The sequence below is a fragment of the Otolemur garnettii genome, unplaced genomic scaffold (assembly GCF_000181295.1).
Source record: "Otolemur garnettii isolate 467f Iridium unplaced genomic scaffold, OtoGar3 scaffold00128, whole genome shotgun sequence".
Classification (NCBI taxonomy): domain Eukaryota; kingdom Metazoa; phylum Chordata; class Mammalia; order Primates; family Galagidae; genus Otolemur; species Otolemur garnettii.
The window spans coordinates 1,600,994-1,614,224 of NW_003852523.1; the positions used below are offsets into that span (position 1 = coordinate 1,600,994).

The 13,231-nt window shown below is 51.5% G+C and overlaps 1 protein-coding gene across 1 annotated transcript in view; it reads right to left on the reverse strand.

Annotated features, from left to right (window-relative positions):
- Positions 1–10,279, reverse strand: part of RIPK4 (receptor interacting serine/threonine kinase 4) — a 24,516-nt gene extending 14,237 nt beyond the window's left edge. Inside the window, exons 1-2 of the mRNA XM_003798066.3 lie at positions 10,018–10,279; positions 1,657–1,948 (exon numbers count right to left, since the gene is read on the reverse strand). Of these exons, the coding sequence (XP_003798114.1) occupies positions 1,657–1,948; positions 10,018–10,199 (474 nt within the window). The 5' untranslated portion in view covers positions 10,200–10,279. The remainder of the gene's footprint in view (positions 1–1,656; positions 1,949–10,017) is intronic.
- Positions 10,280–13,231: the final 2,952 nt, after the last annotated feature.

Sequence of the window (13,231 nt, forward strand, 5' to 3'; positions counted from 1 at the left end):
GCCTCCTCCTTCCCCAGCATGAAAATCCAGAGTTCTCCAGACTTCTCTTGGGCTGTTTCTTCCACCCTAAAAGCTCTTCTCCAGCCTGCATCCCCCATTCCTGACTCAGTCTGAAGGCGAGCCCCAGAACACGCCACCCTCACCCCGAGGGGGCTGTCCCCACACCCGCCACAGGCTACTCGCTCTGCTCTCGTGCTCTTGTGCGTCATCTGGTCTCCTGAACACAGGGAGCTCTGCAGCAGCTCAGTGACCTGCAGGCCTCACAATCAGGCTCCAGCCTCTGCTCCATGATATATAGGTGGACGATCCTGGCCACTAATTTAACCCAAGCCCCAGCACAGCAAGAACTGGAGGCTGACGTGGGTGAGGAGGGCAGCGCCTGCAGGCAGAGCCTCTGGTGCATAGGACCTGCTGTTCCTTCCCTTCCTGGTGTGCAGTACACACAGGAGGGGAGAGATGCTACTATCCAGAGTCCCCGCACTGGTGCCACCTGCAAGAAACCTTGCAAGTGCCAGCCCCAAGTAGAGGGACCACACACGATGCCCAGCCTTTCCAAGCCCCAGGAAACAAGAATGCCAGGGATCCCCCAAACCACCCAGGACTCATATAACTCAAGTCACTGGACTTTTACTCCATTACCCCAATTCCCCTCTTCCCTCTATAGGACGCGGCTTCCTTCTGCTATCTACAGCCCAGGTCTGGGCACAGGGAGCAGGCAGTACACCCACTCAAGAGCGTGGGACAGGGCCAGGCTGAATCCAGCTCTCTCCTGCCTCCTACAGTGAGGCCCACAGAGAGGCTGGGAATCACTGTGCAACCAAGAACAGCAAGGTGCCCAAAGCACACGGGCAGCTCCTCCATGTGTCCTCACACGAACTGGATGTAATTCAGGCCCCAACTCTGGGCTCCTTCTCACTCCCAGGTCCACACAACTGCACCATGAGGGCCAGTACATATCCTCAGGTGACCCAAGTGTGCAAATGTCACCACATGAGGAGAACCCACAACATGTGTCACCCACAATGACAGTATAACCCTAGACACAAAGGCCTCCTTCAAAGGAGAAAGAAAGAAAGCCTTGCGCATAAAGGCCACCGCTAACATTTGCCGAGGCCAGGTGGCTATGTTATGCCTCATACTTTCCTGTGCTTTATAAACTTATCAAAGGAGGAAAAAGGCAGAGCTGCCAGGCCTTGCACTCCTCCAACACCCAGCCCCACCACACTGCCCTGTGCAGGCCACCTCCCCAGAGCTGCCTCCTGCTGTGCCCTGCAGGCCCCACTGCAGTGCACCCACATGGCCACCACCCCTAACCCCTGAAACCACGGAGGGATCCATCCCTTCACTGCAGAACCTGAGGTCTCCAGGCACACATTTGGTCTACCAGTCTGATTTCTCACCTGACATCACAGGACATTCAGTGACGCTGGAATTCATAAGCCCATACACTCTTTCTCCAGAATCAGTCAGGTGGCAGGATCTGGGGGAGCAGCCTAGTCTTCACAGGGCCTGTCATCCAGCCATGTGCTACGTGGTGTGCACACCAACTCCCACGAGCCCGAGCTCCTGCTCTTCCTACACTGGGGAAGGCCTCAGCTCCAGATCCTCTGACCTATCTGTTACCCCTCAAACCCTGCTCCCCTGCCTGGGCCTCACCTTGACGTGGTAGTGCGCATCCAGCAGGATGTTCGCAGGCTTGAGGTCCAAGTGCAGGAGTGGGGGCGACATGCAGTGCAGGAAGTTCATGCCCACCGCAGTCTCGTGGACGATGCGGAAGCGCAGATCCCACGGCAGCGGCTCCGAGGCCAGCAGCTTCTCCAGGGAGCCTGTCTCCATGTACTCCATGACCAGCCCCACCGGCTCGCGGCAGATGCCGTACACGGGCAGGATGTACCGGAACTTGGCCATCTCCATCTTCTTGGCTTCTTCCAAAAGCTCCATGCGTTCCCTGAAAAAGTTCAAAGGTATGAGGAACATGCAGGGGTCACTCAGCCAAAGACGTAGAGCCCCCTGACCAGGGGGGCTAACTGGCTCCAGATAGCTGGGAAAATGTTCACACACACACACACACACGTGCACACACATGCACACACACGTGCACATACACACGCACGAGGGGCACACTTAATGTCACCTCACTAAATGTCTAAGCACAGGCTTCCCCACAGGCTGCTCAGACATCCCTGTGCACGGGGTTCTCCGAAGTGAGAGGAGAAACCCTCACAGCCAGCTGCCAGTGCTCAGAGTCACTGGGATCTGCAGGTGCGTCAACAGCCCCTTGTGAGTTGTGGGGAGAGACATGTAGGTTCCACTAAAACTTGTCACTACTTACCTGAGAAACCCAACTCACCATCTCAGTTTAAGCCCAACATCTTGGCTGGCCTGGTATTTAGTTATTCCTGAATCCAACCTCACACACTAAAGGAACAGAACAAGTCTAAAGCATGGGTGTGCCAAGGGCCAAATCCAGCCAGCCACTATTTTTTTAATAACAAGTATAAAGTATACAAAACAGTTATCATTTTAAATTTTCAGAAGGGTACAATTCCATGCCCCTAACCCTCTCACAAAGTTGTATAACTATCACCACCACCTATACCCAAAACTATTCCATCATCCCCAAGAGCACTCTGTGCCCACTAAACATTAGCGCCTCTGCTCACCCCAGGCCTGGGTATCCACTTCTCTACTATCCATCTCTCTGAACTTGCCTATTCTGGGTCTCTACTATAAGTAGAATCATACAACACTTGTCCTTCTGTGTCTGCCTTATTTTACTAAAAACATGTTGCCGGGGTCTATTTACAATGTAGCATGTATCAAACTTCCTTTCTCTTTATGGCTGAATACTATCCCACTGTATGAATAACCACATCCTGCTTATCAACCCATCTGTGAATAATGCCATACATCTCTTCACATTGGTGACAAATACCTGTCAGAATCCCTGCTTTTTATTTTTTTGAATTTACACCTAGGACTGGAACTGCTGGGTCCAAAGGCATTCTGCCCACACCTATGCCTGTGTAATAAACTTCTACTGGAAGACACTCTCACCACACAGAAGCATAGCTCCAACAGAGCCCCAAGGCCCGCAAAGCTGAAGACACTCTCCAGCCCCTGGCTCAGGTCACTGCCCTAGGGCAGCCTGTGTGTTCACAGACCACAACCACAGTGCAAGGGTCTCTGCTAGTGCTATGGCTCAGAGTACACCCAGAGTGAAAGGCTGAATCCCACAAGGACACATTTTAGCCGCAGAGGATTTCGGTCAGTGGCTTTCAAGCACAAACTTCGTAGAAAGTATCCAGGAAGCTGGTTGGAATGTAGGTTCCCAGGCCTCTAAATAATAATAAAGGGCTTTCTAAATAATAAGCTCCTAAGCCACGCCTGGCAAGGCACAAGCTCTGGAGCTGGAAACCAACCAGCTTCATGTCTATACACAGGTGGCCCCAGCAGACAGCCCCAGAAAGTAGACTGCAGCACAAACCCCTGCCCATGACCCAGTTGCAGCTCCCACTCCAGAGCCCCACTCTTAGCCCACCAGAGGATCCAAAAACAAGTCCATCTCCTACTAATCTAGATCTCACCTTGAGACTACGGGCCTCCCAGGCAGGAGAGCATTCCCCATGCAGGGAGGCACAGGCCGACGGGAACCCTGGGTTCTACTGTTCACCAAAGCTCTTCCCTATGTGAAGCTCCCATCCCCTCTGTCCTTCACAGCACAAGCCCTGCAGTGGGGAGGATAGCCCCAAGAGCACACAGGTGAGCTCGGACCCCCTGGGCACAGCCCACTGGTCTCATAGGAGCAACTCTACCCCTTGGGGACACTGAGCAATGTCTATACAAGAAGACATCCTGGCTGTCACAACCAAGGAATCCTACCAAGCTTCCTTGCATGTGATAGCCTCCGCATTCACAGCCAAATTTAAAATAAACCACTGCAGTCCAGAATCGCCATGTAAATACTCCCCAAATCTATCTGCCTTCCCCAACACCCACCACAATGACAATGACAGGACTGATGATGGAAGAGGCCCCTTTGAGCCTCTGTGCGTGCGCGTGTGTGTGTGTGCACATGTGCGTGTGCTTACTTCTAGGGAGAGGAGCGAGAATCACACCAACGAGGGAAAGGCAGCGAAAGTCCAGGTCTTCCGAAGGGGAAGCACAGAGGCCGGAGCATCAGGGGATCCAGAGTCAGAGGGGGAGTCGGGCAGCAGGGAAGGCCTGGGAGGCAGAGGCCTGCATGGGCCTAAGACCTGGGGGCTGAGAAGTGGGGGGGTACAAAGAGCAGGACAGACTGGATGTGGGGGAATGTTCTGACCTTCTCAGGAGTCACTGCAGCTCCCATGGTGGAAGTGGGGCACCCCCCCGGGGGGTGGGGAGGCTGTGGGAGCCGGAAAGTACATTCCAGGAGCAAAGAATCCCTTAGGAACAAGTGAAATAAGCATCAGAAATGAGTCATCAAATAACTGCAGGATAGAAAGGAGCTCAGTCTGCCTTGTTTTCTTAGCACTCTGTTAAACCACCAATTAATGGAAAACAAGATACTGGGTGTGTGGTGCCAGCCCATGGGACCCTGGGCTGGAGACCGAGCTGCCCCTTCCAGTGGGAAACTCCACAGCGACAGGTTCCAGGGTCCTGACCCAGGACAGCCAGTTCCTCTGCAGCCTCTGGGCTTGGCCACACTCTGGGACCCCACCTGGGGGGCAGATCCCACATGAGACCAGCTGGACCCTGTTCTCAGTCTCAACAGGCATCTGAAAAAGGAAGTGGAGGGCCCAATGCCAACCCCACACATTACTCCATCATCTAAAATAAAATCAGTTGGGGGGTGGGTGGTGCAGAAAAGGACACCTCTCATCTCCTTTCTTCCTCATTTGGTACCCAAACCAGTACTAGAACAAAGTACTTCCAACCTGTTGCAATTGGGACCTAGCACCAGCAGCTGCTTCTGTTTTATATCTTACTAAAATCAGAGTGGTAATTTGTTTCTCACTGATTTTCTTTAAAAAAGGTGGCCAGCTTGCCATCCCTCCCCTATCAGTGTGGGTGTCCCTTCTTGGGGCACTGCTCAGGTGGCACTGGCAGGAAGTCTCCCTGCAGGACTTAGGAAGAGCCACTTCAAACTTAAAACTTTGCAAGGCCCCCCCTCCTGGCTCGGAGGTTTTGAAAAACTCACACACACACACACAAATCAGGTGTTAACAGGCTGGGCATAAACAAGGGTCACTTTTCCACTTTAAGTAGACATTCTGAGCCAAACCTAACCAGTGTGTATTTTGAGAACAAAGTCAATGAAAGGAAAGCTGAATATCTTACTAAGTGGAAGCTCTGAGCCACTCTGCAAATAAAGTGTTTTCTTCCCTTTGCCCAAAGGGCTGAACACATAAAACCCAGGTGACTTCTGATTGCCGTGCTCCCTCATTAGTGACTTAACAGCCACCGGCTGGCAGCAGATCACACCCGATCACACCCGCCTCCCCAGCGCACCAAGTTCAGCCAGTTCTCCATCTCTCCCTGCCGCAGGCCCTTTCCGCAGAACTGAGACCACATTTACCTTATTTAAAAAAGAAACAAACAAACAAAAAAGAACCTCCAATGTGGGTTTGCTTCTGAAAACTGATCCCAGAACTCCTGAGAGAGTCTGCACAGGCTTTGCACAACCACCTGCCAGGAGCCAGTACGTTCCCCACCACCACCTTTCCCGCTGCACCTTTCAGACATTTCCGCAAGGAAAATCAACTGTCCAGGAAAATGAGCCATATTGTTTCCAGGGAAAACCACCTTCTCTGGAACAGCAAAAACAGAAAAGCCTTTGGGCAGACAGGACTTAGAGTGGAAGGGGGTCTCAGGTCCCACCAGCAGGAGGTCACAGCCTAGGAGTGGGGAAGGCAGAGAGAAGTGGGCCCCCTCACACACCAGCCTGCATTTCCTAAGCAAATCCAGCACATCCCCAGAAACCTTTGGTAACATTCATCATCTCTCTCTCCTGAGCCAAAACTCAAAATCTTTTCAGGCTTTCTCCAGCTGCTCCCGGACATATACCCTGGGGTGCCCCAATAGCTTTCAGGAGCTCCAGCCCTTCCAGGGTCCAGTGTCACCTGAGACATGTGCAATTCGATAAGCCTGAAAGGGGCCTCCTTGTCGCTGCTGGGAGAGGCCTTTCTGATAAGGGAGCTAGAAAGTGCAGAGAAAAGGAAAAACTCACCAATTGCTTTTTGTCCAGGGCAATTATTTCAAATAATTTTTCCTTTAAGCAGCAGTTCTAGTTTGTGCAGAAGACCACACAAACAGAAGTGTAGCCTGACGACTATCACGTTAAAACCTGGATAGACTATGAACCAGCCTTGGGAGCACAGGACACTGCTGCACCAGGTCATCATATTTGCAGGCACCAAATCACATTTCTTGCTAATAGTGAAAAGGACACTTCTGGGCCACCAGAACCCCCGATGTCTTAATTAAACCACCATCTACACACTGTGCATCCTGCCTCTGTCAGGGACAGAGTTGCTAAGTCTGTTTCCCAGCAGGAATGGAGGAACCATCCCTGCCCCACCCTGAGGCCCCCTTTGGGTTCCAAACAGAAAACCTCTGGGCATTAAGAGGACCAACTGGGGTTCCATTTTTAAAGAAACTTCTTCTCACTCGAGTTTACATTAGTTCAACTTATTTCTCATTTAGAACTAAGTGAACTGTCCCCTCCCAAGGTGGGCACTGGAGCAGGGACAAATATCGAAAATACCATCACACCAATCATTTCTAAAATAAACTTTCTAGAGACGCTGCCACAGAATTCTCCTCCCAACTGAGGAATTCAATTCCAAAGACCACAAGGCCTCGCACCAACTAAGCAGCAGCTTCTCTCTAGGCAAGACTGCCCTAGACTGCCTCTTAGAAGGGGCAGAGGTAGGAGCCTAGCCTGTAAGGTCTAGAGAGGCAGAGAAACAAAAACTAGGGGAGGGGGAAAGCAGGGGGAAGGACAGAGCAGGGGCTGAAACCTGCTCAGGGAGAGGAGCTCTGCAGAAGAAACCTGGAGACATTTGGGAAAACTGCAGCTGAAAAAAATGGTTTCATCATCTGTTAGTTGATGCCTCTCAGCAGGCCAGCTGCACGCCAATCCAATTACATTCCCAGGGAGCCTCGGAGGGGTTCCCACACTGCTATTTTTAAAACTGACAAGAAACGGGCTTGTCAGATTGTCAGCTCTGTAGCTACAAACCCGGGGTTTGCTCAGGCTCGCCCCAACTAGCCTGTACCTAATGCATGAGCTGCTCGGGCCAGGCGGTTGGCTACTCTGAGCTCCTCTAGCTGGGGGCTGGCAGGGGAGAAACTGGTCTTCGAAGGGTCACTTTATTCTCTTCAAACTGGTAGCAACACCCACCCCTACACTCCACCCTAGGCCCCAAACCCCCATATGGAGGGGGAACTCCTAGTGAACTACCAGAGTGGGGCCCCTTGGCAGGCACTTCCTTCCCCCAGGGTACCTATGTGGGTGTCTTTTTAGGCATAAGTGGGCAGCCAGCTACTCAAAGGACGCCATGCAGGTGCTAGAGATCAGGGCCAGCTGCATCCAACAACAGCTGGGGCCAGGGCAGCTACAGGAAGCCAGCTAGGAGACCCTGGCCCACCTGGAAGGGCAAGCTGCCCTGGCCAATGAAAACAGGCTTGCCCACACCTGTACCTCCAGTGCGGCCCTATGTGACCATTGGAGAGTTCCATAAATGACCCCAATCACCCCAGGAAAGGGTCCAGAACCATGTAGCAAAGGAGAGAGGCACCATCCCTCAAATAAGACTTAGCCAGAAAGAATACAGAGCTGGGAACACAAACAGAAACCCCAGGAAAATCCTATTTTCCAGGGAATGTCTTGCAAATATGGAGTGGGGGGGCGACTATTTCAAGGCTTAGGTGCAACTTGCAAAATCACAATGCAACCAGGTCCTCCTGGACCACAGCAGATCCACACAAATGCCTAACAAGAATCTCAGCTGAACACAGTCAATAATTAACCTAAGGGAGTCAACTTCTTTACAAAGAGCTGGTCTTCTGACCATCTTTTTAAACAGAGAAATCAACCACTGCCACAAACCCAAAACTCCAGCCTGCTCTACAAGGCCCGGCAAGGTGCAGGAGGTGAAATGCTTCCTGCCAGCAGGCTGACCTCCACCTAGCCGCCAACATGCCACCACCCGCCTGCTGGGGCAGGGCAGGAAAGACTTCCAGTTAAAGGACAAAACACTTTCAACCAGGCTGTGCAATATCCTAGTGACCCGCCTCAAGTGGAGAAACCCTACCTCCAACTAGGCCACCTAAGACATAAGGCACCGGTCACTGGAAATAACAGATTCTAAGGATCAGGCTGATGAGTCAGCCTGAATGTATGTGTTTACTTTGCTCTTCCAATGTAAGAAACTGGTGCTAAGATCTTTGCTGCTGATGAATAAGACTCACTTGGACTAGAAGACTGTTCCTATTGAGAGGATCTAACTTTTCAGAATCTCACTACTAACTGATGTTCAACGTGGTTTGGATTTCATCAAAATAACCACAGTGCCCCTCCCAGCCTAAGAAGTCCCCAGAATCTGGGGCACAGCCTCTGCAAGGGTCAGCCCTTTGACCTAGTTGCCACTATACTTAAGTTTCCAAGAAACCTTGGTTTGAGGGTTACAGCAAAAAGCCACCAATAAGCTCTACTCTGTAGTCTCCTGGCCAAAGTGAAGACACAGAGGAAACAGATAGGGGTCTCCCATCCTGGGAGGCACCAGGGTGACAGCACACAAGGCCACCCCGACAGGACACAAGCATCACAGCATTCTTCTGAAAGCTGGGGGGGCCCAATGGCTCAGTCAGGCCATTGAAACCAAGTCTCTCAGGCAGGAAAGGCTAAATGAAGTTTAAAAAGAACTGCTTTCCTAAGTGAAGGCGTGAGAGTTCAGGGCTGACAGTATAAGGGAACTGCTAGGTAAAACGCAATGTAACTTCCATGTAGTATGTAAGCTTCAATAAAGGATAAGGAAAGGGTGTTGAATTGAAGCCATAAACGGTGAAATCCGCCAAAAAAAAAAAAAACCGAAGAAAGTTGATTTTCAAGAATCTTCTCCCTACTCCCCAAATTATTTATATACCACAATCGACCCACTTTATTTAACTCGGGCGGTTCTGCGTCCTCCCCGATCCATTTAAAGAACTCAAGCACTCCCGCTTAGAGGGACAGGACGGTTCTGTCCCCGCTTTCGGACGGGGAAACGGGTGCAGGAGGGCCGTGTGGCACCAACACAGCGCGGGTCGGCGAAAGATCCTCCTTCCTCAGAGGGTCGGTTTTGAACTGAAGTCAGCCATAAAGAGACCGCGGAAAGGAAGCGCAAGGTTGAACCGGACCTCGGACCCCCGGCCCGACCCCACCGGCTGGCCCCGGCCGGATAGCACCAACGCGCGAGCTGTGGGGCGCTGACAAAGCCTCGCCCAAGCCAAGCCGGTACTTCCGACCGAAATAATTACGGTCTTACACCAATTTGTGTTCCAACGTAAATTACTAAGTAGGACAGAGTGTAACTCCATTCACAAAAAGCCCGGATGCCCGCACAGCAATTTTTCTAAGCCAGGTGCAGACCGCAGAGCCCAGGGGGGTCGAGGGCGGCCCCCATGCGCAGCAGAGCTGCTCTGGTCCAGGGCGTAGGCCAAGCTCGCGAACCTGGAAATCCGGGCGACGCGGGAGTGCCAGGTGGCACGACGGGGCACCTCACAACGTCTCAAGGCCCCCCCCACCCTTGGAGCCGCACACCCAGGCCCCGATACGCATAACAGATCCGGATCGCCCCAAAGCGCCACCGCGTCCCTGCGGCCCGCCAGGCCGAGCGGACACCGCCGGGGACTCGCGGCCTGGCCCTGTGTTTCGTTCCCCACGACCACCCCGAAGCTGTTCCGGAGGTGGCCCCGGTGGAGAACTCCAGAATCCAACCCCACCCCCGGCCGGACCCCGGCGCCCGCCCCAGCGTCCCCGACAGAGCCGCTGACCTGTCGTCGACGTGCAGGCTTGGAGAACACTTGATGGCGAGCCACGTCTTCCAGTGGACATGGCGCACCTTGTACACCTGTCCGAAGCCGCCCGAGCCGACCTTCTCCCAGCCGGCGAACTCGCCCGCGTCGAAGGTGCGCAGCAGCCCCATAGCCCACGGGCTCCCACCGTCGCCCTCCATCTCGCACGTCTGGCAGCCGCCCGGCGCCGCCGCGGCCGCCCAGGTGCCCAGGTGCGCGCGGCCCCGCCCGCGTGTCGTCACTTCCGGCCCCAGGGCCAGCCCCTGGCGCCTGGTCAGTGCCGCCCCCCACCGACCCGCGGGTCAACGGCGTGGGAAACCTTGACGCGCGCGTCAGCTGGCCTGCTTTTCTTTGTTTTTAAAAACGTAATTGTAGAGTCGCATACAGTTGTAAGAAATAACACACTTTGCGCAGTTTTCTCCAGTACTATCACTTCGCAAAAACTTTACCAAAGAAAGTATAATCGCACAACCTGGATATTGATTTTGCTCCATCACCAATCTCATCCAGATTTTCTCGATCTTACTTGCCCCCGTTTGCATGTGAGTATAAGTTCTGTCCTCCACCCCGGAACCCCTCTAGTGCTCTTTCGTAATCTCACCCCAAGCCCGGGCATCCCTAATTTTTCCTCTGTGTCTAAAATTGTTTTGTTCAAAAATGTTAGGTTTAGATGTAGGAACCGTACAGAACCTCATCTTTCGGAATCTGTTTGTTTTGTTTTGTTTTTTACTGAGCATTAAATCTCTGCAGATTCATGCCTCGTTTTTTTACACAAGTTGAATTTCCTCTTAGGAATTAATTTCTTTTTTAATTTTGATTGCTCCAACAGTAGATCTAAAGTCTGTTTCAAATACGTGCAGAGGGCTCCACCCCTCCTTTCCTAGAGAACAGCATCCTTTTACAGGTAGAAAAGATGGTTTGAAAAGGAAAAATGAATTTTTACATTTGGGGGGGAATAAAAACAACTCCCAGCCACATCTGGGCCAGAGGTCAAAGCTATCGTGCATTCCCACGCCTCAAAAACACTCATTCCTGACTGCTAGATAGTGAGTGAAGGCTTGTTCAGGTCAAAAGAGATGAATAATGCAGGTGGGACCGGGAGATAGAGGAGACAGGATTTTAACAACAGTAACTGGGTTTTGTGTTAGTGGCCAGAAAAAGCAAGAGGTTGTTCCTCTGGCTGCTTCTGTTGTCCCTTCTACAGAAGCATGATAATCTTATTTTACATCCAACCTGTAAAGGAGCCTCACACAGCCCTCCCCACCCCCACTGGCTCCTCTCTGGGGAGGTCAGGGTACTGCCATGATGCATGATGGTCCTCGCTGGGGTAGGGGATGCAGGACATCCTTGGCCCACCAGGCACCCACATTCTTCCCTACTTGTCCTTGAAATTAAAATTGGTCTCTTGCAATTTTATATGTGAACTTTAAGATAATGTAGGGTTTAATTGAAATATGAATCGGATCTAGGTCTATCAACAATGAAATTATACACGTGTTTATTGATCTCTACAAGGATGACTCCAGCTTTGAAAAATAAGAACTTTGAGGCTGGGGTGGCAAATGATTGTTTTAAGTTTGTAATGAATGTAACATTTAAACTCACATTTTAAAAATAATTGGGGTTTTGAATATCTAAAAGTAACTTGAAAGTACACATAGTCATTATTTTGGTGGGGGAAAAATGAATTGACTAGAAAGTGAGTCAGGTGCTCTGTTTCCGGGGCTCAGCTCCAGGGAGGCACCATCCTCCCTCAAGATTCTCCAGTCTCCTGGGCTTGCAGTTTGGCAGCTGTGGGTGACTAATTGCCCACACCATTCTAGCAGTAAAACACTCCAATTTCATTTATTTAATCATCTGTGTGCTTCATTTGGCAAATATTTATGGAGTGTCTGCTGCAGGCTCAGTACAGGGCTCCTGCACCCAAGAACCAGAGCCCAGGGAGGCCAAATAGCCAGTCCCCAGCTGTCAGGGAACTGATACAGATATCACAGCAAGGCCAGAGCACTGCAAGAAGCTGCCTGGAATCCCTGGTGTCTTCTGCTCTTAACCCTCTCAGAGAGGCGAGTGCCCTTATCCGTGAAAGGGAAGCAGACGCCCTCACAGGAATTGTTGAAGGCAGGTTTAGACCACCTGGGATTACAGGGGAGCACTTGCCTCTTACATTCATGGTCATTGGTCACTGGCAGGAAGGCTGGCATCTCCAAGTATCAAAAGTAATTTAAAGTTTCAATTTAAATACATTTTAAGTCAGAAGAAAAGCAAACCAATTTAAAGAAAAAATATGAAGTGAATGACAGGGCAGGTTTTCCATCTCAGCCTTGGGAGGTGGATGTTGGGAGGATTAATGGTTCAACATTAATTAACCTGGTAAAGTGCCTGCGTGGGTGACGTGCTTGGTGAGGCCAGGAAGAAATCACTCAATCACTCAGCACAGATCATAGGCGGAAAGCACAGGGCAGCCACAGGCACACAGTAAGGGGGCATGGCTCCTGGTCTTTACAAGGTGAGGAAGGAGGGCTAGCAGGTGAAGCCCAGAGAAGATATTGCTGATGAGCCAGGGAGTGCCGATAATCGGGGAGGCCCCTTTCCTAAGAATTCCAAAGTCCAGTTTCCCCCAACACTGGACCTCCTGACAGCAAATCTAAATACCCTTCCAGCTCGAGGTCCTCAGGCTGTGCCCTTCTCCTCAAGGAGGGTGGGAGTTAGCACCACACCCCCATCTAGCAGGCAGTCAAGGAACCCATAACCATGACTGCTAAGGATGGAGAAGCTGACTCTTCATCCTTCCGTAGGGAACAGACAAACCTTTCAGGCCAAGGGTGCTGGGCTGGCAGCCATCTGCCTGCGGTGGGGTCCCAGGATGTGACTATGAGTGAGTTTGCCTATCCTGAAATGGGGGTCAGTGGCACCTGCTTCCAGATATTTTCAGGGATTCAAAGAGATAATATGTGTTTAGCACTTACCAGGTGATGGATAAATGGAGGGGATTTGTTTGTTTGTTTTGAGGCAGCGTCTCAAGCTGTCACCCTGGGTAGAGTGCTATGGCATCATAGCTCACAGCAACCTCCAACTCTTGGGCTCAAGTGATCCTCTTGCCTCAGTTTTTCTATTTTTAGTAAAGAAGGGAGTTTTGCTTTTGCTCAGGCTGGTCTTGAACTCATGAGCTCAAGCAATCCCACCTGCCTTGGCC